This window comes from Microcaecilia unicolor, chromosome 7, assembly GCF_901765095.1.
Source record: "Microcaecilia unicolor chromosome 7, aMicUni1.1, whole genome shotgun sequence".
NCBI classification, from domain to species: Eukaryota; Metazoa; Chordata; class Amphibia; order Gymnophiona; family Siphonopidae; genus Microcaecilia; species Microcaecilia unicolor.
In genome coordinates, this window is record NC_044037.1 from 18,091,012 (window position 1) to 18,116,263 (window position 25,252).

A 25,252-nucleotide genomic window follows, 5' to 3' on the forward strand; every position below is an offset into this window, starting at 1 on the left:
AGTAAATATATTTTTGTAGCACCAGACATGATGGTGTGCTGGGGGCTGGGAAATAGCCTGGCGGTACTTCCTTTTTAGCGAGCAGTAAGCCCGCGTTGGGCTTACCGCCACTTTGTAAAAGAGGCCCTAAGTTACATGTGTAAATATGAGTCCTGCCCGCCCATGATCGGCCCAGAATTCACCCACGTGTATGCCCACCTGTAAAATATGCATTATATAAGATAGAGATTAGGCAGAATTTTGGCATTTATAAGTATATATGCCAGTGGTTCCCAAACCTATCTGGAGGAACCCAGGCAGTTAGGTTTTCAGGATATCTGCAATTAATATTCTTGAGATGGATTTGCATGCCCTGAATATGCATGAGAGAAATTTGCATGCAGTGGAACCACTGGTATATGCCATTTTTCTAATGATTTCCACATGCAGTAGATGCATCTACTTTATAGAACCCCCCTCCCCCCACCAATTGTCTGCAGAAGGTAACCTTTCTCTTCTCTACCTAAGGTTTTCAGTGTCCACAAGAGATGGAATTGGACTTCGGTCACTTTGACGAACGAGACAAAGCTTCCAGGAACTCACGAACATCCCGAATGAACGGTTTGCCCAGCCCCACTCACAGTGCTCACTGCAGCTTCTACCGCACCAGGACCTTACAAGCTCTGAGCAATGAGAAGAAAGCCAAAAAGGTGCGCTTCTATCGTAACGGGGACCGCTACTTTAAGGGGATTGTGTATGCCGTCTCCCCTGACCGCTTCCGAAGCTTCGATGCCTTGTTGGCTGACCTGACCAGGTCACTTTCTGATAACATTAACCTTCCCCAAGGTGTGCGCTATATCTATTCAATCGACGGAGACAGCAAGATTTCCAGCATGGATGAACTGGAAGAAGGTAATGGCAGCAGTTAAGTTGAGAATCTGATGCGGGTTGAAGAAGTTGTACACAAGCCTCAATTTAATGGTTTGAAGTTAAATTGTCTCTCAAGTCAGCTAAGTATTATAGATTAGGAAAACAGATGTATCTTAGGTCAAGATCTACCCAAAAAGTTATTACTGTTAAGAGCTAATTAACAATAAAGACGTTTATTGAAGTATGGAGACTCGACACAACGTTCTGTTTCGGCCTTAATTCAAGCATTTTGCAGCGATCGTGCAGTCTGAGACAAACGTGCATGCTATATTCCACAACGGTCTTTTTAAAGACTATCCTTTCCAGAAGATTTTATGTCATCATTGCCCAGAAGGCTTTTTGTGAAATAAGACTCCTGATGCAGGCCTAAGGCCGAAACACAACGTAGTGTCGAGTCTCCTTACTTCAATAAACGTCTTTATTATTATACATCTTCTCTGTCTTTGGCATCCTTGGTCATCCTCCCACTTTTATTTTAGATTGTTGTAATTCCGTGGGGTGTCTTGAGTTCTCCATTTTTAGGCAGATTTCTTTTCACAAAGAGCTAATTAACTACATATCAAAGTAGTGATATGCAATTTGATTTTCTTCCAGAACCAAACTCCTGCACTAGGCCATTTGCAGTCATTTGAAATGATGCAGTGGAAAAAAATAGTTCATAGTAAATTTTAAAAAATTAAATACAAAGAAAAACAAAATAAGTGTAAAAAATGATAACACACCCTTACCCTAGACTACAGTGTGGGTCCCTTAAATGGCAAAGTCAGATCAGGATTAAGCCTGAAGTGTGTTTTGATGGCAACGTCCAGCAGTTGGGAAGTAGAACCAGTGCCAGGCGGACTTGTGTGGTCTGTGCCCCAGAATTGGCAGGGAGAGATTGAGATAAGATATGCGCATTCTTCATTTCTTTCAAAGCATGTGCTATGATTGCAGGTGCTGCACATCTGTATGGAGGAGGGGCAGAATCATAAAGTGGATATTAGTGAATAAATGATGTTACACAGTGGTGGGACAAGGGAAGACATTCGTAGGGTCGAAAGCAACGGTATCATGGTATTATGTTCCAAGATGACATCATTTAACTGCCCGTATTTATTTAACACATTTATATCCCACATTTTCCCACTTAGTTGCAGGCTTACACAGTTCCGTAGAGGTAGGCTTCGGTTCAATAATACAAACATAAGGTACAGTAGTAAGCATGTAAGAAACGTAAGTATAAAGTAACAAAGAAATAAAGAGGGGATGGTGATAGAAGTCTTGTATGGTCCATATTTTGCTGTGTTGCCGGAATTAGAAAGTTAATTTAGGTCAGGAGGGTAGGCCTTCTTAAACAAGTTGGTTTTCAGTAATTTCCTGAAGTTAAGATGGTTATGGATAGATCTCACAGTTTTGGGCAAAGCTTTCCACAGTTGTGTACTTTTATGTAAGAAAAGCTGGATGCATAAGTTGACTTGTATCTAAGTCCATTGCAGTCTGGATAATGCAGATTTAAATAAGTTCGGGATAGGCTGGTACTGTTTCTGGGTGGTAGACTTATCAGATGACTATCAACCCCGTAAATGTTTAGAAGACTGATATAGAAGCACATCCATGCACCCATAAACACATAGATACTATCATATGCCACCCAAGTGCTCTCCTACAAATACCTGCTTAATTTCCATAGTGTATATTTGCAAGGGGGTGTACACAGGGGTGGAGCATGGGCGGGGCATAGGCGGGGCTCCCACTTAAACCATATGAAGTTGGCAAGTAGCCTAGTGGTTAGTGCAGTGGACTTTGATCCTGGGGAACTGGGTTCAATTCCCACTGCGGCTCCTTGTGACTCTGGGCAAGTCACTTAACCCTCCCATTGCCCCAGGTACAAATAAGTACCTGTATATACTATGTAAAGTGCTTTGAATGTAGTTGCAAAAACCACCGAAAGGCGGTATATCAAGTCCCATTTCCCTTTCCCTATTTGAGATTCTAAATTCTACATGGAATGTTGCTATTGCTACTATTTGAGATTCTGGAATGTTGCTGCTATTTGAGGTTCTACATAGAATGCTGTTAGTGGAGGAGTAGCCTAGTGGTTAGTGCAGCAGACTGTGATCCCAGGGACCTGCGTTCAATTCCCTCTGCAGCTCCTTGTGACTCTGGGCAAGTCACTTAACCCTCCATTGCCCCTGGTACAAAATAAGTACCGTATTTTTCGGACTATAAGACGCACCGGACCATAAGACGCACCTAGGTTTTAGAGGAGGGAAATAGGAAAAAAAAAATTTGCTTTTTCCCTCCTCTAAAACCTAGGTGCTCCGGTGCGTCTTGTCCGAATCCTCCCTCCGAGTTCGGGATCGCCCTCCCCCCGGCCCTGTCACCACTTCTCCCTACTCACACGATCTTCCCTGGTGGTCTAGTGACGTCGGGGCAAGAAAGAGCCCCCTCTTTCCTGCCCAGTGCGCTGCTCTCCATCCTCCTGTATGCATTGCTGCCTGACGGTCTTGGCGAGATTCAAAATGGCTGCCGAGAATTGAATGCTAAACTGAATGCTAAACTGAGAGCCAGCTATTTTGTGGTGGTCCGGTGGGGGGGGGGGTAGTTAGCTCTGATGTGGTTAAATGCTGTGATTCAGCACTTAACCACCTAAGTGGCCAACTTGGTCCACATAGAGCACAGTCCTATCAAGTGCTGCGTATCGTACTTCACTGCATAAGAGATAGCCTGCCCGCATAAACCTGGATATTCAGTGCCAGTCAGAAGCGGAGCCAGGTTGACAGCGCGGGGAGAACGAAAGTGGCGCGAGAGCGGACTCCGTCCGGCGCCGGCACACATTTTCAATGCAACATGTTGAGAAAAAAATAGGCGCCGGCAGAACTCCATTTGGGGGAGCGGCCGCTCCCCTGGCACCCTCCCTAGCTACGCCACTGATGCCAGTGCCAGGCATTGAATATCCGAGAATAACGTGCTATAGACGTAATCTACTTAGATTTCAGCAAAGCTTTTGACACGGTTCCCCACAGGAGGCTCTTGAATAAACTTGACGGGCTGAAGATAGGTCCCGACGTGGTGAACTGGATTAGGAACTGGTTGACGGACAGACGCCAGAGGGTGGTGGTTAATGGAATTCGCTCGGATGAGGGAAAGGTGAGTAGTGGAGTGCCTCAGGGATCGGTGCTGGGGCCGATCCTGTTCAATATATTTGTGAGTGACATTGCCGAAGGGTTAGAAGGTAAAGTTTGCCTTTTTGCGGATGATACTAAGATTTGTAACAGAGTGGACACCCGGGAGGGAGTGGAAAAACATGAAAAAGGATCTGCGGAAGCTAAAAGATTGGTCTAAGGTTTGCTAATTAAAATTCAATCCAAAAAATAGGGGTTTGAAGAAGGGTGTTCCTGACGGCCAATTTTTGCGGTTACGGCGTTTATGTTCCTCTATTACAGAGTTTAAAATACAGGCAAAATCTATGACAGCGAGTTTTATCGCCCGAGGGTATCCCATGAGAAGCGCTTACAAAAGGGCCCTATATGCCCACCGCCCTTGGTTATTTTTACCCCGTCAAAAGCCTGCTAACCACACTATGGTATGTGTCATCTCATATTCTCACAGGGCCAATGGTATTTGTGCCATCATACATAAGTATTGGCATGTGCTCATGGTTCATCCTGAGTTCAGCGAGCATCCCAAAGTGGCATTCAGACGACAGGCTAAAGTAAGGGGAGTTACTTAAGAGACCTAGCAGTGAGGCTGGCAGGGGCAGGCACTCCCCTTGTGGGGGGTGTGTATATTGCCAGTATTCCTGTGATACAAATGAGGTCATCGTTCCCCACACTAATAATCAAAAAAAAAAATTTTTTTTAACAAAATACCACCTGCACCAGTGAACGAGTAGTCTATTGCATTATTTGTCCATGCAATTTGTATGTGCCAGAGCCGGTGGTGGGAGGCGGGGCTGGTGGTTGGGAGGCAGGGATAGTGCTGGGCAGACTTATACGGTCTGTGCCAGAGCCGGTGGTGGGAGGAGGGGCTGGTGGTTGGGAGGCGGGGATAGTGCTGGGCAGACTTATACGGTCTGTGCCCTGAAAAGGACAGGTACAAATCAAGGTAAGGTATACACAAAAAGTAGCACATATGAGTTTATCTTGTTGGGCAGACTAGATGGACCGTGCAGGTCTTTTTCTGCCGTCATCTACTATGTTATATTTTTTGCTTCAAGTGACTTTTAAAAAAGTAAATTTATCACCAGGTTTTTCTCACGTGCACAGCCGTACTGTACGTCAGATGGTGTGGTTGGGGGTGGGGAATGGGAGGGTTTACAATTAAGAAGTCACTGTGCCAGAGCCGGTGGTGGGAGGCGGGGCTGGTGGTTGGGAGGTGGGGATAGTGCTGGGCAGACTTATACGGTCTGTGCCAGAGCCGGTGGTTGGGAGGCGGGACTGATGGTTGGGAGGCGGGGAATAGTGCTGGGCAGACTTATACGGTCTGTGCCAGAGCCGGTGGTTGGGAGGTGGGCCTGGTGGTTGGGAGGCAGGGATAGTGCTGGGCAGACTTATACGGTCTGTGCCAGAGCTGGTGATGGGAGGCGGGGCTGATGGTTGGGAGACGGAGATGGTGCTGGGCAGACTTATACGGTCTGTGCCAGAGCCGGTTGTTGGGAGGCGGGGAATAGTGCTGGGCAGACTTATACGGTCTGTGCCAGAGCCGGTGGTTGGGAGGTGGGGCTGGTGGTTGGGAGGCGGGGATAGTGCTGGGCAGACTTACACGGTCTGTACCCGGAAGAGGACAGGTACAAATCAAGGTAAGGTATACACCAAAAGTAGCACATGTGAGTTTATCTTGTCGGGCAGACTGGATGGACCGTGCAGGTATTTTTCTGCCGTCATCTACTATGTTACTATGTATTATATTGGCCATACAAAACGGCAGTTGAAAAGCAGATTGGCTGAACATATCAGCAATTTGCGTCATGACAAGCAGCAAAATCCCATAGTGGCACATTGGCAACAATATAATCATCAGATAGATCAGCTTCGGTGCGTGGTATTAATGCAATTGTCTCCTCCTGTTCATGGAGGAGACATTAGCGCTCGGTTGTTGGTTGTGGAACAGCGTTATATTTTTATGTGGAGAACGGTGGCCCCCCCTTGGCCTCGATCGGGAGGTGGAGTGGGTTTGATGCGGTGCCCCTTTAATTTAGTGGGTGTGGTCTCCCATCCCGGAGATTGAAAAAGGGTGCTTTCCGCCTTAGTAGCTCAGCGTTGTGACCTCCGACCCCCGCTGGGGCGAGTATCCCGCCGGCAAGTAGTCACGTACAAGTATAATAATAGTAAGTCATAAGGTAGTTGATTTATATTGTGTTAAGAAGACAAGTTTTGGATTTATATTAAGAGTGATATTGTACATGATATATGCTGGTTCCTTCTGAGGAAGACTTGAAATGCGGTCCGGCATCGGGGAACCGCTTGTGAATATGAACAGCAGCAAGTTTTTGCCGTGATGGTGGTGGTGTAGTCCCTCGCCCAAGCCTACTATTTATCGGATTAAAGAAAATCTGACAGCGCGCTGGTGTGTTTAGATCGCGCGCATGGACCTTGTTATACACAGTGCTTGTGGGGATCATGCGTTAGTAGAAGCAATGTACAAGAAAAGCTGGCTGTGTGAATGAAGACACAGCTGAAGCAAATAAGCTTGCTTTAAGACCAGCAGCACTTGGAAAGACAATAATTTGTGCTTTAAAGACAATATTGATGAACTGGGTGATATATATCTACTATAATAAAACTCACCCTCAATGTTCTGAAGACAGCGTTCTGAAGTCACTCAGTCACTCCCTGAAGGGTTCATGGATTCATGGTGGTGAAGCCACAACACTGACCATGTCTCTCTGCCCCGCCCTCGCATGACGGACCAATCAGAAAAAAACACCCTCAACATTCTGAAACACAAAGGACCATCACAACACCGTTCCCAGGCAACGCTAGGCAACGTAAGACTGACCAATCAGAGGAAACTACGTGACAATAAGGGGGGAGCATTCCCCAGCAGAATGGCTCATTATCTGTGCAGCACGGAGAGCACAGAACCACCGCTGGAAAAAACAAAACAAGACACACATCAACAACCTGCACACACACTGCACCCTCACACACTCTCACACACACACACACACACACACACACACACAAAATAACTCTGTGACACATACACACACACACACACACAAAAAGCCGCATGCTAGCACCCGTTTCATTGGTTTCGGAAACGGGCCTTTTTTACTAGTGATGTGATAAATCGTGCTCATGTGGTTTGTGGGCACGTTGATATTTGAAGTTATTAATAGCAGGCAAGGGCGAGTGGTGTATGAATGTAGATGGATGTGAGTATAGTCAGATGACATATGTCACCTGTTTTGTAATAACACAATTGGCGATAATAAAAAGTTAAGGTTTTGGTATATCACTGGAGTTTTTTTTTCGTGTTAAATTAAAATTCAATGCAAAGAAATGCAAAGTGATGCACTTAGGGAGTAGAAATCCACGGGAGACGTATGTGTTAGGCGGTGAGAGTCTGAGATGTACGGACGGGGAGAGGGATCTTGGGGTGATAGTATCTGAGGATCTGAAGGTGACAAAACAGTGTGACAAGGCGGTGGCCGTAGCCAGAAGGTTGCTAGGCTGTATAGAGAGAGGTGTGACAAGCCGAAGAAAGGAGGTGTTGATGCCCCTGTATAAGTCGTTGGTGAGGCCCCACCTGGAGTATTGTGTTCAGTTTTGGAGGCCATATCTTGCTAAGGATGTAAAAAGAATTGAAGCGGTGCAAAGAAAAGCTACGAGAATGGTATGGGATTTGCGTTACAAGACGTATGAGGAGAGACTTGCTGACCTGAACATGTATACCCTGGAGGAAAGGAGAAACAGGGGTGATATGATACAGACGTTCAAATATTTGAAAGGTATTAGTCCGCAAATGAACCTTTTCCGTAGATGGGAAGGCGGTAGAACGAGAGGACATGAAATGAGATTGAAGGGGGGCAAACTCAAGAAAAATGTCAGGAAGGATTCTTTCACGGAGAGAGTGGTGGATGCTTGGAATGCCCTCCCGCAGGAGGTGGTGGAGATGAAAACGGTAACGGAATTCAAAAATGCGTGGGATAAACATAAAGGAATCCTGTTCAGAAGGAAGGGATCCTCAGAAGCTTAGTGGAGATTGGGTAGTAGAGCCGGTGGTGGGAGGCGGGGCTAGTGGTTGGGAGGTGGGGCTAGTGCTGGGCAGACTTCTACGGTCTGTGCCCTGAAAATGGCAGATACAAATCGAAGTCAGGTATACACATAAAGTAGCACATATGAGTTTATCTTGTTGGGCAGACTGGATGGATCGTGCGGGTCTTTCTCTGCCGTCATCCACTATGTTACTATGTAAGAGCAACACAAATGAATATTCTTTTTCTGTGGAAAAAACGCTAGCCATGCCTTAACTTCCTCTTGAAATGCACTGTGCCATTTCACATTTTGGCTGATCAGAGCGGCAAAATAATTACCTTTTTAATCCTCTTTGATGTGCCTATCTGAAGCTCCTGAATAGTTGGAAGTTGACCAGTTTGATATGTAATATGTGTCCTGCTACCCTGGCATTCTCAGTTCTCATAAACTGAGCATGTGCAAGGACTGAGCATGTTTGGGTGTCAGTATCTGCACTCCGAAACTCTGCTGCTGACTGCCAGGGTTATCTGAAGGGATTTATGGTGGCATCAGATAAGGTATCTTTCAAAGATATCACCATAACAGGGAAGATAGAGTATCCTGATAGTGAGGTTGCAAAAGAGATTGTAGTAGATCGGGTATCTTTAAATAGCAATAAAAATCAGACAAAAGATTGCCAATTAATACTGTCAAGTACTAAGCATGATGTACTTAGGAACAACAAACATAGTTTGAAATGTCTATATGCGAATGCCAGGAGCCTAAGAAATAAGATGGGGGAGTTGGAATATATTGCACTAAATGAAAAATTAGATATAATAGGCATCTCTGAGACCTGGTGGAAGGAGGATAACCAGTGGGACACTGTCATACCGGGGTACAAATTATATCGTAGTGATAGGGTGAATCGGATTGGTGGAGGGGTAGCATTGTATATTAACGAGAGCCTTGAATCAAATAGATTGAAAATTCTGCAGGAAACAAAACACTCCTTGGAATCACTGTGGATTGAAATTCCATGTGCAAAGGGGAAAAGGATAGTGATAGGAGTGTACTACCGTCCGCCTGGCCAGGACGAACAGACGGATGCGGAAATGTTAAAGGAAATCAGGGACGCAAACAAACTGAGCAACACAATAATAATGGGGGATTTCAATTACCCGCATATAGACTGGGTTAATGTAACATCTGTACACGCAAGGGACATAGGATTTCTTGATGAAATCAAGGACAGCTTCATGGAACAGCTAGTTCAGGAGCCGACAAGAGAAGGAAAAATACTAGACTTAGTCCTTAGTGGTGCTCATGATCTAGTGCAGGGGGTAACGATACGAGGGCCGCTTGATAACAGTGATCATAATATGATCGGTTTTGATATTGGCATTGAAGGAAGTGAAACTAGGAAATCAAGTACGCTAGCGTTTAACTATAGAAAAGGTGATTACGACAAAATGAGAAAAATGGTGAAAAAAAGACTGAAAGGAGCAGCTCGCAGAGTAAAAAACTTGCATCAGGCGTGGATGCTGTTTAAAAACACCATCCTGGAGGTTCAGGACAAATATATTCCACGTATTAGAAAAAAGGGAAAAAAGACTAAACGTCAGCCGGCGTGGCTAAACAGTAAGATAAAGGAAATCATTAGAGCCAAAAAACAATCCTTCAGAAAGTGGAGAAGAGAACCAACTGAAAGTAACAGGATAGATCATAAGGAATGCCAAGCCAAATGCAAAGCGGAGATAAGGAGGGCAAAAAAGGACTTTGAGAAGAAATTAGCGTTGGAAGCAAAAATACATAGTAAAAATTTTTTTAGATACATTAAAAGCAGGAAACCGGCCAAAGAGTCGGTTGGGCCGCTGGACGAAAATGGTGTTAAAGGGGCGATCAAGGAGGACAAAGCCGTAGCGGAGAAATTAAATGAATTCTTTGCTTCGGTCTTCACCGAGGAGGATTTGGGGGGGACACCGGTGCCGGAAAGAATATTTGAAGCGGGGGAGTCGGAGAAACTAAACAAATTCTCTGTAACCTTGGAGGATGTAATGGGTCAGTTCAGCAAGCTGAAGAGTAGTAAATCACCGGGACCTGATGGTATTCATCCCAGAGTATTAATAGAACTAAAAATGAACTTGCGGAGCTACTGTTAGAAATATGCAATCTGTCCCTAAAATCGAGTGTAGTACCGGAAGACTGGAGGGTAGCCAATGTTACTCCGATTTTAAGAAGGGTTCCAGAGGAGATCCGGGAAATTATAGACCGGTGAGTCTGACGTCGGTGCCGGGCAAGATGGTGGAGGCTATTATTAAGAATAAAATTGCAGAGCATATACAAAAACATGGACTGATGAGACAAAGTCAGCACGGATTTAGTGAAGGGAAGTCTTGCCTCACCAATCTAATGCACCAATCTAATGCATTTTTTTGAGGGGGTAAGCAAACATGTGGACAATGGGGAGCCGGTTGATATTGTATATCTGGATTTTCAGAAGGCGTTTGACAAAGTGCCGCACGAAAGACTCCTGAAGAAATTGCAGAGTCATGGAATCGGAGGTAGGGTATTATTATGGATTAAGAACTGGTTGAAAGATAGGAAGCAGAGAGTAGGATTGCGTGGCCAGTATTCTCAGTGGAGGAGGGTAGTTAGTGGGGTCCCGCAGGGGTCTGTGCTGGGTCCGTTGCTTTTTAATGTATTTATAAATGACCTAGAGATGGGAATAACTAGTGAGGTAATTAAATTCGCCGATGACACAAAATTATTCAGGGTCGTCAAGTCGCAGGAGGAATGTGAACGATTACAGGAGGACCTTGCGAGACTGGGAGAATGGGCGTGCAAGTGGCAGATGAAGTTCAATGTTGACAAGTGCAAAGTGATGCATGTGGGTAAGAGGAACCCGAATTATAGCTACGTCTTGCAAGGTTCCGCGTTAGGAGTTACAGATCAAGAAAGGGATCTGGGTGTCGTCGTCGATGATACGCTGAAACCTTCTGCTTAGTGTGCTGCTGCGGCTAGGAAAGCGAATAGAATGTTGGGTGTTATTAGGAAGGGTATGGAGTCCAGGTGTGCGGATGTTATAATGCCGTTGTATCGCTCCATGGTGCGACCGCACCTGGAGTATTGTGTTCAGTACTGGTCTCCGTATCTCAAAAAAGATATAGTAGAATTGGAAAAGGTACAGCGAAGGGCGACGAAAATGATAGTGGGGATGGGACGACTTTCCTATGAAGAGAGGCTGAGAAGGCTAGGGCTTTTCAGCTTGGAGAAGAGACGGCTGAGGGGAGATATGATAGAAGTGTATAAAATAATGAGTGGAATGGATCGGGTGGATGTGAAGCGACTGTTCACGCTATCCAAAAATACTAGGACTAGAGGGCATGAGTTGAAGCTACAGTGTGGTAAATTTAAAACGAATCGGAGAAAATTTTTCTTCACCCAACGTGTAATTAGACTCTGGAATTCGTTGCCGGAGAACGTGGTACGGGCGGTTAGCTTGACGGAGTTTAAAAAGGGGTTAGATAGATTCCTAAAGGACAAGTCCATAGACCGCTATTAAATGGACTTGGAAAAATTCCGCATTTTTAGGTATAACTTGTCTGGAATGTTTTTACGTTTGGGGAGCGTGCCAGGTGCCCTTGACCTGGATTGGCCACTGTCGGTGACAGGATGCTGGGCTAGATGGACCTTTGGTCTTTCCCAGTATGGCACTACTTATGTACTTATGTACTTATGTACAGATGTCTTCTGCTGGCGGGGCCTGGAGATCCCTGCCAGGTACACCAAGGGTACACCGATACTGGGTAGGCCTGAGTCAAAAGTGGACAGACTCAGGCCCTCCTGAGACAACCTGTGGTTTTACCCTTGCCTGGCACTACAGCATATCACTATATGTGACATCCTGTAAGAACATGAGAACATTTTCTTCCACTGCTGACATCTAGGCTGGTAAGACCAACTCTACATTCATGGAAACTAAAAAGTGCTTAGACAGTATTTCTACTTTGAGTAAAATTAAATTCAAATGGCATACATTTGGTAGCGTTGCACCAAACCTGCCTGCTGCACTCAAGAGGCAGGGTTCTACATCTCTGCTCAAAGAAAATATGGTTATGGTTTATTTCAGCTTTCTATACTGTCCTTTCTGGGAGCATCACAGGGCAATTCACAATCAAGTACAAATAATTAGAAATATTGGCTAAACAGGGCAGGAGTAGTGACCAATCATTGATCAAATAAGCAGTACAAGAGAAATAACCAAGCCAACACCTAGAGAAGGTGATCTCTCCACAAGAGAAACGAAAGCCAAACAAACGAACAGTGGATCCATATATATGAGATGCGTTACTATGATTATCTCATATATACGTTGTATAACATGGTGTTTTAATTCATTATTATTTTTTTGTCATAGATATCTCAGATAGTAGACAAACGACTGAGAGACATTTGTTTTGTCAGATTATTTTTGTATCCAAAATCAATAGGTATGTGCCTTTATATACATGTTAATGATATTGTGTTGATTATATTCATATTTTGTTTTTATAATGTTTATTTTTGAATATTCTTTTAAAATCAAAGTTTCTTTCTTTATATGTATTTATGATATATATATGTGTTTTTACCAGTAAGTTTTTTCTAGCGAAAAAGGTGCCGGTACTCAAATGGCAGGCCACCTTTCAGGGGTGGGGTGATTACTGAGAGACCCACCCCACAATAGCCAGGCCCCCTGCAGCCAGTCACAGAATCTCTGCTAAGGCAGAATTGGTGTGTAGAGCCTGAGCTCTTTCATTAAAACTTGAGGACCATGGGTCAGTTTTAGCAGACAATGGAAAAAGTGCCGGTACTCAGTACCCCCAAGTACCCCCTCAAAAAAAGCCCTGGTTTTTACTTATCATATTATATTTACCCATAGACCCCTGACGCAGGCCATTACGGCCGAAACACGACTCGTGTAGGGTTGTTTCTTATTGATTTGAATAAAGACCTTGTTCAAGAAAACACCATCTGGTAGAGGATTATTTTAGAGAAATAACCAAGCTATATCGAACCATTGGCCGAACAGAGCAGAAATAATAGCCAAGAAATGACAACAGAATGCAACAGGAATAGACAAGCATTGTAGGTTCACTTTCTTGATGCAACAAAATCAAATCTTAAAATGAATAAATGATAAAGAGAACATCTGTAGTTCGAACAGCACAGTCCATAATCAATCCTGATTTATTTGGTTCCATGCAAAGTCTATTTATTCAATAATTATTTGCTCTTGTTGTAGGGGGAAGCTATGTTTGCTCATCTGACAACTTTTTTAAGAAAGTGGAATACACCAAGAATGTCAACCCAAACTGGTCAGTCAATGTGAAAACATCAGCCAACCTGAAAGCCCCTCAGTCTCTGGCCAGCTGCAACAACACCCAGACTCGAGAGAACAAGGATTTTGTGCGCCCCAAACTGGTGACCATCATTCGCAGTGGTGTCAAGCCTCGAAAGGCGGTGAGAGTGCTCTTGAACAAGAAGACTGCTCATTCCTTTGAGCAAGTCCTGACTGATATCACCGAGGCCATTAAGCTGGAGACAGGAGTGGTAAAAAAGCTGTACACTCTGGATGGGAAACAGGTAGGTGGTTGCCTTTTGTTCCCATTGTTGAAGTAGAACGTCTTGACAATGCTTAACTACAGTACGGCTTAGGAAAACAATCGGAATGGAATCCTGTGTTCTGATTGTTAGGAGCATTACCGGTTTCCAATAGTATGATTAAAAAATTGAGATGTCCATGTAAATATGTGGTTAGGTTTCAATCCTGCAAATATGTATTCTTTGAGTCACTGCTTTTCTAGCTGCTAAACAGATTGGTGAAACTTCTTCATTTTCTGAAGGGGGAACTTAAAGCTGGTATCAAGTATGAGTGTTTATGATTAATGTTAGGGTCAGTTTCTTTCTAAATTATTATTTTTTTTTAATCCTCCTGTTGGTAATTCTTGGATGTAATATGTGAGTGGTTCAATCATTTTATTTAATTCATTCTTTCTAGAGGTAGTTTTCCTATTTTTTTGTTTTCTTTTCTTCTTATTGACTACTTTTCTGTACAAGTCGTTTTTGGTTGAAAAAAGTAATTAAATAAAAACTGGGATGAGTGGGTTCTGAATGCTAGGACGATAGCTTCTGCAATCTGATTGGTTGATCTACCGAACGAGCAGAGAACTAATGAATGCATGTTTTTGTTTTACTGTAACTGCTTTGATATGTTTTTATTTGTGGGAGGCAGGGGCGTAGCTACAGGTGGGCCCGGGTGGGCCCAGGCCCACCCAGTCTTTTGTGACCTTCCACAACGACGATGACGGGTTAGTTTTCTTGCCTCCAGCGAAGAGCGGGCGGGCGTAAAAGCAGCAAGCAGCCAGGCTAGACTCTGTCCTTCGCTTCCTGTCCTCTCAGCGCCCCGCCCGCCCGAAAGGAAATGACATCAGAAGAAGGCGGGACGGCGCAGAGAGAGGGCAAGAAGCGAAGGACGGAGTCGAGCCTGGCTATATCTAAACACACACAGACATATTTCCGACTGATAGAGGTACAAATTATTTACTCTACACGTCAGGACTCTTAAGTGATTTTCCAATTATTTAATATGTTGCTTGATTCGGCTTTGTTAAGAAAAAAAATTCCTTTCGTTTCTCCTCCCTGGGCTGCCCCAGGGGTTGGTGAGAAACGCCTCACTGCTGCTTCCCCCACACCTCTATTAATAAATGAAAAGCAGATCTGATAAATAAACAGCACTCCAGCAGAATGTAGCCACCTGTTGTTACAGTTCTTGTCGGATGGGTCCCGGTTGCTCTTTCAGGACTGTGAATTCTACCTCCTTGGGTTTCTCTGTCCTGCTATATGATTCTAGCGGGGTTTCAATTGCATTTACTACAAATGCAGTCCCTTTCCCTTCCTCTCAAGCAGACCTCCCTCACTTGAAAAAAGATTCTTGCTGGATTTTGTGTTCAGTGCAAGTTAATATGCAAATGACTCTCATTAAGAATGTCATTTCATATGACAATACCTGATACGCATTTTGCCCAAGTGATTTCTCCTTTTCTCCAGTCCACACCACAGCATATCACAAGGTTTTGGTATATTTACATCACAATGAGTGAAATAAGGACTGGCATGACCATGGTACTCCTGTCTATTCACCAGAGTTTTATTGCCTGCTTGCTGCTTTCATGCCCGCCCGCCGCTGCAACTTCGGGAGTGGAGTGGAAGCGAGCCAGCCCATACAGTCCACTGTAAGGAAGGAAGCCATTTGGTAAATGTGTTTCCACTCCCCCGCGCAGCTGTTGCCGTTCACTCAAAACACAGCAAGCAAACCTGTGAGCTGCTCCATCCACGTTGTCGTTCTTTATTGAGAGAGGGAGATGCTGCGAAGGGGGAGAGAGAGGGGGGGGGCGGGGGAGATGCCGGATAGAATGGGGAAGGGGATGGAAAGAAACAGGATGGGCAGGGGAGAGAGGAGAATTGCTGGACAACAGGGATTGATGGAGGAGACAGGGGAGAGAGGAAATTTGCTGGAGATGGATGGAGGAGAAGGCAGGGGAGAATGGAGAGTTGCTGGATGGATGGAGAGAGGGGAGAGAAGTCAGGGAGGAGATGCGCATGGATGGAGGGGGAGGGAAGAGAGGAGAAATGCTGGACATGGATGGTGGAGTGGAGGGTTGGGAAGAGAGGAAAAATGTTGGACAAGGATGGAGGGAAGGAAAGACAAAGGAAGGAGGTGCACATGGATGGAGGGGAAGGGAGAGAGGAGAAATGCTGGACATGGATAGAGGGGAGGGAAGACAGAGGAAGTAGATGCACATGGATGGAGGGGAAGGGAGAGAGGAGAAATGCTGGACATGGATGGTGGAGTGGAGGGTTGGGAAGAGAGGAAAAATGTTGGACAAGGATGGAGGGAAGGAAAGACAAAGGAAGGAGGTGCACATGGATGGAGGGGAAGGGAGAGAGGAGAAATGCTGGACATGGATGGTGGAGTGGAGGGTTGGGAAGAGAGGAAAAATGTTGGACAAGGATGGAGGGAAGGAAAGACAAAGGAAGGAGGTGCACATGGATGGAGGGGAAGGGAGAGAGGAGAAATGCTGGACATGGATAGAGGGGAGGGAAGACAGAGGAAGTAGATGCACATGGATGGAGGGGAGAGAGGAGAAATGCTGGATATGGATGGAGAGAAAACTGCTGAATTTAAGGACTGGTTTGGAACACTTTGAGAGCAGAAACTGAAACTCGAGGAAGGACAGGGAAAGGGCTACAGATGGTAGACAGGACACATAAGGACACAGGAGGATGGTGGACATGGTGAGTGAAAAAATATCAAATGGAAAGAAGACACTGCGTAAAACAGAAGATACTGGGACCAAAGCGAATAGATCAGACAACAAAGGTAGAAAAAAGTATTTTATTCAGAATTTATTAATTGGAATATGTCAGCTTTTTGAAATGTGCATCTGTGATATTTTGCATGTAAGTTTCAATTTTTCTAGTATTGCTGCTTGCTGAGTCTGACTTCTTGAGGTAACTTTCCAGTTCAGTATTTTGCCTTCATATCTTTTGATTTCTAGTTCCTTGTGTTATGTCTGTTGTGTCATGTGTTTTTCATGTGTGATCAAGGTGCAGTATTCTGCTAGCGTGTAGTATTTGCAGCCCTTTTTGTTTTGCTTTTTTTTTTCACGAGATAGTGTATTGGTGTTTTAGAGCCTAGTGTAATTACAGTTCTGCCTTTTCAAGCATAAGGTTGTAGCTCATCCTGTCCTTGGAATTAGTGCTGTTATGGTTTAGTAAGGATATGAGTGTGTTTTTGCACAAGTTTGTATATAACATTTTGCAGTGGAGAGATTGTGGAATAATGTAATTATATTTAAAAATATCAATTTTTCCATTAAGTATGTACAGTGGGGGAAATAAGTATTTGATCCCTTGCTGATTTTGTAAGTTTGCCCACTGACAAAGACATGAGCAGCCCATAATTGAAGGGTAGGTTATTGGTAACAGTGAGAGATAGCACATCACAAATTAAATCCGGAAAATCACATTGTGGAAAGTATATGAATTTATTTGCATTCTGCAGAGGGAAATAAGTATTTAATCCCCTCTGGCAAACAAGACCTAATACTTGGTGGCAAAACCCTTGTTGGCAAGCACAGCGGTCAGACGTCTTCTGTAGTTGATGATGAGGTTTGCACACATGTCAGGAGGAATTTTGGTCCACTCCTCTTTGCAGATCATCTCTAAATCATTAAGAGTTCTGGGCTGTCGCTTGGCAACTCGCAGCTTCAGCTCCCTCCATAAGTTTTCAATGGGATTAAGGTCTGGTGACTGGCTAGGCCACTCCATGACCCTAATGTGCTTCTTCCTGAGCCACTCCTTTGTTGCCTTGGCTGTATGTTTTGGGTCATTGTCGTGCTGGAAGACCCAGCCACGACCCATTTTTAAGGCCCTGGCGGAGGGAAGGAGGTTGTCACTCAGAATTGTACGGTACATGGCCCCATCCATTCTCCCATTGATGCGGTGAAGTAGTCCTGTGCCCTTAGCAGAGAAACACCCCCAAAACATAACATTTCCACCTCCATGCTTGACAGTGGGGACGGTGTTCTTTGGGTCATAGGCAGCATTTCTCTTCCTCCAAACACGGCGAGTTGAGTTCATGCCAAAGAGCTCAATTTTTGTCTCATCTGACCACAGCACCTTCTCCCAATCACTCTCGGCATCATCCAGGTGTTCACTGGCAAACTTCAGACGGGCCGTCACATGTGCCTTCCGGAGCAGGGGGACCTTGCGGGCACTGCAGGATTGCAATCCGTTATGTCGTAATGTGTTACCAATGGTTTTCGTGGTGACAGTGGTCCCAGCTGCCTTGAGATCATTGACAAGTTCCCCCCTTGTAGTTGTAGGCTGATTTCTAACCTTCCTCATGATCAAGGATACCCCACGAGGTGAGATTTTGCGTGGAGCCCCAGATCTTTGTCGATTGACAGTCATTTTGTACTTCTTCCATTTTCTTACTATGGCACCAACAGTTGTCTCCTTCTCGCCCAGCGTCTTACTGATGGTTTTGTAGCCCATTCCAGCCTTGTGCAGGTGTATGATCTTGTCCCTGACATCCTTAGACAGCTCCTTGCTCTTGGCCATTTTGTAGAGGTTAGAGTCTGACTGATTCACTGAGTCTGTGGACAGGTGTCTTTCATACAGGTGACCATTGCCGACAGCTGTCTGTCATGCAGGTAACGAGTTGATTTGGAGCATCTACCTGGTCTGTAGGGGCCAGATCTCTTACTGGTTGGTGGGGGATCAAATACTTATTTCCCTCTGCAGAATGCAAATAAATTCATATACTTTCCACAATGTGATTTTCCGGATTTAATTTGTGATGTGCTATCTCTCACTGTTACCAATAACCTACCCTTCAATTATGGGCTGCTCATGTCTTTGTCAGTGGGCAAACTTACAAAATCAGCAAGGGATCAAATACTTATTTCCACCACTGTATGTGGTTATACTGATGCAGGGCAACTGTTAGGCAGACTACTTAGAAATCCATCATCAAGTGAATTTTAAGGCATTATTTTGTAGGATCCCAAGAGACACTACTCATACTTATATAGACAGTGCGTGCCCACCCATATTAGCTCTGGGCCCACCCAAAATCTCAGGTCTGGCTACGCCACTGGTGGGAGGTGTATGATGATCCATTCAAATGATCTGAACTCCATTAATTAGTCTTTTTTCAGCCATAAACTACTATATTAGCATGGTAATCAGTGTGTTTAAATATTTTCTAAGCATTATTCTAATGTGAAAATGGTGGGTAGAATTCACTAGCATGGATGGCCTCTATTGATCGGAAAAGAACTGGAAAGGGTGAAACCCTTATTGGAATCCATAATCTGATCTTATAAAGAAGGGCCGCAGACTGAATGCAAGACTTAACCTGTGAGGGGAAGCTGGAATAACTTGAATCATTGTTTAAAAGCTGGTTAAGGAGGTCTGACTCTGATCTGAGGGTCAGCTAGGCAGTTGGAAAGGACTAGATCAGGTTTTCATGTCATTCAAAAATGACTGAAGCCAACCCAGTGTTTGCACACTTCTTTGGTGGGAGATAAGAGATGGATTGCGAAGAATAAGGGGGCGATTATATAACTGGGCATCACATGTTAGATGCCACAATGGGTGCCAAGTTCATAATGGCATCTTTATCGAATACTAACTTAAGTCCCAAAATGTGCGCATACCCCGTAATTCTATAAAAGTCAACAAATGTTATGCAGACAAATTTGCATGTACAATTTAATTGAATTGAACTGCTATGAAGTTAAGTGACTTTTATACACACAGTATATACATGTGTATTTCTGCTTAGAAGATTTAAGAAAGTATGTATCTATTTTTGCTTAGAAGTTCTAAGAATATTTCACGTTTATATTTTGAATAAAAAATATTTTTGGAGGTTTTTTAAGACCAATGATAGAGAACTGTGAGCTGTTTATGTATTACTAGTAAAAAAAAGGCCCGTTTCTCAAAGAAATGAAACGGGTGCTAGCAAGAATTTCCTCGGAGTGTGTATGTTTGAGAGAGTGTGTGTGACAGTGACTGTGTGTGTGAGAGAGAGAGTGAATATGTGAGTGTGTGTGTGTGACAGACAAAGAGTGAGACTGGGTGCGAGTGTGTCTGTGAGAGAGAGAGTGTGTGTGTGTGAGATTGAGAGTGTGTGCCAGGGGCCCCCCTCCCTCCCTCCCACCTAGTTCCAGTGTCCCCCCTCCCTCCATGTTCCAGGATCATCGTCCCATCTCCCTCCCCCTCTCTGTCCCTCCAAGTTCCAGGGTCGTCCCCTCTCCCTCCCTCCGAGTTCCAGGGTCGTCCCCCTCCCTCCCTCCGAGTTTCAGGGTCCCCCCCTCCCTCCCTCCCTCCAGGTTTCAGGGTCCCCTCCCTCCCAGGTCCAGGGTCCCTCCTCCCTCCCAGTTCCAGTGTCCCCCCTCCCTCCCAGTTCAAGGGGCTCCCTCCCTCCCAGTTCCAGGCCCCCTCCCTCTGATTTTTAAAAGTCATCTTCACTTACCAAGTCAGGGTTACGGCGGCCGGCAGCAACGATAAAACGCGTGCAGGCTCGGCTCTTCTCTCTCTCTCAGCTGTGGTCCCGCCCTCATTTCCTGTTTCCACAAGGAGGGGGCCACAGCTGAGAGAGAGAGAAGGGCCGAGCCTGCACGCGTTTTACCGCTGCTGCTGCTGCCAGCCGCCGTAACCCTGACTTGGTAAGTGAAGATGACTTTTAAAAATCGGAGGGAGGGGGCCTGGAACTGGAAGAGAGGGAGAGAGGAAGGGAGGGACGACGACACCCTCATGCGTGTGACGTCGCGTTCCTTTGCCTGGCAACTCTGCAGCGTGCCCTTCCCTCTCACTGTTCTGCCCTCGACGTCATCACGTTTTGACGCGAGGGCAGGACAGGAGATGGATACAGCCAGCACGGACCCTACAAACCCTTCACTGCCACGGAGTCAACTTCACAACGTTGGTGGTGCTTTTTATTATAGTAGATAATTGTCTATCTGACTGCAGGTTTACCTGCTGTGTCCGTTAGGTAAGACAATCACAGCCAACTGAGGTCTTTTTTCCTCCTTTTCTCCTTACAAAGAGAAATTCCTTAAAAAAAATATGCACTGGTACTAAGCAGAAGGATTTCTAAGAAATGTCATGAACTGTGGATTTATTAACTGAAATATGTTAGCTTGAGAAATGTGCATAGCGGATGTAATTTTATTGTGTTCAGTAGAAAAGGAAATACATTTCTGTTTTTATTTCTCCCCTGTTGCAGTACATGCTGAGGTTATGCATATTTTTATTTCTAATTTGTGATCACTTGTTCTGTGTTTGGTGAGAGTCTGTCAGTGTGATTGTAATGGTAGGTGGGAAGATTGGAGGGGAGGCAGGGAAGAGAGGGAATTGGGGGGGGGGCTTCTTTATTTCCTGTCCTGGGCCCTAGCATGTCTAACATCAGTCCCGACCCTTGCTGTAGCTGGTGGGGATCCCCAAGCCCCTCAGTTGAGGACCTCCGTCTGAAGGCAGCAAAAAGTCCCTTCTAATAAGCTTGGCAGATGGCGACAACATCCTTGAGCCACCGGTAACTAAGCACACGTGGGGTGCCGGCATCAGTGGCTCAAGGAGTTGTTACTGCTTCCTGCTAAGCTTGGTTAATGGGAGTTCTGGCTGGTCTTCGGAGAAAGTCTTCAGCTGACTGAGCTTGGGGATCCCCATGAGCTAAAGTATATTTTGAGTTGGACGATACTAGGGAAGGGGTGGAGAGTGGGGGGGAGGAAGGGGGCTGGGTCAGAGTGAAAATTTTGTGCCCACCCACTTTTGGCTCAGGCCCACCCATAATTGGCTATCTGGCTACGCCACTGGATCTGCCCCAAAATGCCCATGACCCTCCCATTTCCACGCCTCCTTTTTCAGGCCACACTTAAATTTTAGACACGGATCCCACGCCTAACTTTACATATGTAATTCCCAATTAAATCTAATTAGTGTTATTAAAAAGCCAATTATTGGCACTAATTGGCTCATTATTCTATTAAATTGCTCGCACAAATTGGGGCCACCCCTAAATTTGGCGACTTTTATGAAGAATCAGGGGTTAGTGTTTAACTGCAAGGGGGCGTGCATGTAGGCAGGGCGTGAAATATGTAGCATACTGTAGGAGTGGCCTAGCGGTTAGAGCACTGGTCTTGACACCCAGAGGTGGCTGTTCAAGTCCCACCACTGCTTCTTGTGATCTTGGGCAAGTCACTTAACCCTCCATTGCCTCAGGTACAAACTTAGAGCCCTGTTTATTAAGCATCATTTTAGGCGCATTAACATTTTTAACGTGCATTAACCATTTAAATGCGTACAATATCCCTATAGGTGCCTATATGGTTAGCCCACGCGCTAAGTGTAGGCGCGCTAAAAACACTAACGCACCTTAGTAAACAGGGCCCTAAAATTGTGAGCCCTCCAGGGACAGGGAAATACCCAATGTACCTAAATTGAGCCAGGGGCATAGCCAGACTTCGGCGGGAGGGGGGTCCAGAGCCTGAGGGGACACATTTTAGCCCCTCTGGCACTGCCGAACCCCTCCCCCCCACTTTAGACCCCCCCCCACCTCCACCACCACCAGGTACCTTTGCTGGAGGGGGTACCCAACCCCTGCCAGCCAAAGACCCTCTTCAGCGCCGGTCTCCGGCGCGTTCGCTGATCTGTTTCTGTGAGTCTTCACTCCTGACGTCCTGAATGTTTATCTTGCCTCAGAATATCTGAATCAGGGGCGGCCCAAGGCAATCTGCTACCTGAGGTGAGGTCTGAGTTGGGCCCCCCCCTCCCCGGTCGTGGTCTGGCATCTCCCCCCTTCCTTCTTCAATCCCCTTCCCCGAGCATATCTTTGTTTTTCAAAAGACGGCGGCGGCAGTGATTCCCATAGGCTGTTCTGCCAATGGCACTGGCCTCTTCTCTCTACTGCAGCCTGCCTCTGAGGAAACAGGAAGTTATGTCAGAGGCAAGCCGCACTAGAGAGGAGGCTGGTGGAGGCGGCAGGGCAGCCAATAGGAATTGCTGCTGCCGCCATCTCTTAATAATCAAAGGTAGGCTGGGGAAGGGGATATTGAAGAAGGAAGGGGGAGATGCCATACCGCAGCTGATGTGGGGGATATGCCGCCTCCGGAAGACTGCCGCCTGAGGTCCCTGCCTCAGGTGGCCTAATGGTAGGGCCGCCATTTGTCTGAATACATTACATGGTATATGCTTGGAACAACCTTCCTGAGCCCTTACGCCAAGCCCCCTCCCTGCCCGTCTTCAAGTCTTTGCTTAAAGCCCACCTCTTCAATGCTGCGTTCGGCACCTAACCCTTACCGTTCAGTGAATCCAGACTGCCCCAATTTGACTGCCTCTATCGGACCGACCGTTCACTTGTCTATTGGATTGTAAGCTCTTTGAGCAGGGACTGTCTCTCTTTGTTAAATTGTACAGCGCTGCGTAACCCTAGTAGTGCTCTAGAATGTTAAGTAGTAAATTAGGGGAGAAGTTATTAATATGGGTACCATTAAACGGGGAAGTTATCAACATGGGCTACCGTTAAGACGGGTTGTTTTACCACTAACTCGTGCTGTTTTAGCACAAGGTCTCATTGTATAAAATGGGACCCTGTGCTAAATAGCATGACTTGTGATAAAATAACCCATTTTAACAGTAGTCAGCATTAACAAAACTCTGCTGCACGTCTTATCTTCCGCCTGAACCGGTACACTCATATCACCCCTCTCCTCAAGTCACTTCACTGGCTTCCGATCAGGTACCGCATACAGTTCAAGCTTCTCCTACTCACCTACAAATGCACTCGATCTGCAGCCCCTCCTTACCTCTCTACCCTCATCTACCCTTACGTTCCTACCCGTAACCTCCGTTCTCAAGACAAATCCCTCCTGTCAGTACCCTTCTCCACCACCGCCAACTCCAGGCTCCGCCCTTTCTGCCTCGCCTCACCCCATGCCTGGAATAAACTCCCTGAGCCCATACGCCAGGCCCCCTCCCTGCCCATCTTCAAAGCCTTGCTCAAAGCCCACCTCTTCAATGTCGCCTTTGGCACCTAACCATCATACCTCTATTCAAGAAATCTGGACTGCCCCTACTTGACATTTCACCCATTAGATTGTAAGCTCCTTGGAGCAGGGACTGTCCTTTTTGTTAATCTGTACAGCGCCGCGTAACCCTAGTAGCGCTCTAGAAATGTTAAGTAGTAGTAGTAGCATTGATAAATTCCTTTCTTAGGCATGGAAATTGCATATTGTTTCCACTTCCGTTACCACTAAGTTTGGCATGTGATTGCGCTATGCGGTTTAGGTGGTGTAATTATGAAATTGCAACTGACCTAGTGGAACTGCTAAAGAAAACAAATGCTCTGCCATTCTCCTGGCATGCATTCATGTGGAAGCACATGACCTTTGAGAGCAAGGCTAACAAAGCTGATGTGAACAAAATTCTGGACACTTTTGAAAATTACTGCATTGGAGAAATAAATGTGATTTAACAGGCTGCAGGAAACCAAAGAATCTAATTGTGTCTAATAAAGTCATAGTTATACATATTAGAGTTATTATTTGCATCATGGATGATGCTATGTGGCAGGGGCTCCTCCAGACAAAAAGGCCTAACCCTGAATCATACCAATGCAATGTGCTGCATGAATGAGATAGTCTCTAAACATGGGTTAGCCATGGGTGTGTCTCTCAATTAGGTGCATAGTTTATACAGTACTATAAACTACACACGCGGCAGTTGGCACACGCCGGATGGTTAGCGTGCTGCACCATATGCCTGGAATAGACTTCCTGAGCCAATACGCCAAGCTGCATCTCTAACCGTCTTCAATTCTAGGCTAAAAGCCCACCTTTTTGAGGCTGCTTTTACCTCCTAACCCTTACTCACTTGTTCAGTACCCATGTTTTATCATTCCCACCTTTGTAATTCCCTTATCCTTTATTTGTCCTGTTTGTCTGTCCTAAGTAGATTGTAAGCTGTGTCGGGCAGGGACTGTCTCTTCACGTCCAGTGTACAGCGCTGCGTACATCTAGTAGCGCTATAGAAATGATAAGTAGTAGTCTTTGGGATTCCGGAATCTTGCTACTCTTTGGGATTCTGCATGGAATCTTGCTACTCTTTGTCCTTATCACATATTTGTCCTGTTTGTCTGTCCTGATTAGATTGTAAGCTCTGTCGAGCAGGGACTGTCTCTTCATGTCCAGTGTACAGCGCTACATATGTCTAGTAGCACTATAGAAATGATAAGTAGTAGTCTTTGAGATTCCGGAATCTTGCTACTTTTTGGGATTCCACACAGAATCTTGCTACTATGGGATTCCGGAATCTTGCTACTCTTTGGGATTCTGCATGGAATCTTGCTACTCTTTGTCCTTATCGCTTATTTGTCCTGTTTGTCTGTCCTGATTAGATTGTAAGCTCTGTTGAGCAGGGACTGTCTCTTCATGTCCCGTGTACAGTGCTGCATATGTCTAGTAGCACTATAGAAATGATAAGTAGTAGTAGTCCTTGGGATTACGGAATCTTGCTACTATGGGATTCCGGAATCTTGCTACTCTTTGAGATTCTGCATGGAATCTTGCTAC

General features: G+C 45.4%; 1 protein-coding gene across 1 annotated transcript in view; it reads left to right on the forward strand.

Annotated features, from left to right (window-relative positions):
* Positions 1–527: 527 nt before the first annotated feature.
* The window catches only part of DCX (doublecortin), a 152,871-nt gene continuing 128,146 nt past the window's right edge, over positions 528–25,252 (forward strand). Inside the window, exons 1-2 of the mRNA XM_030209977.1 lie at positions 528–891; positions 13,357–13,697. Coding sequence (XP_030065837.1) covers positions 528–891; positions 13,357–13,697 — 705 coding nt within the window. The remainder of the gene's footprint in view (positions 892–13,356; positions 13,698–25,252) is intronic.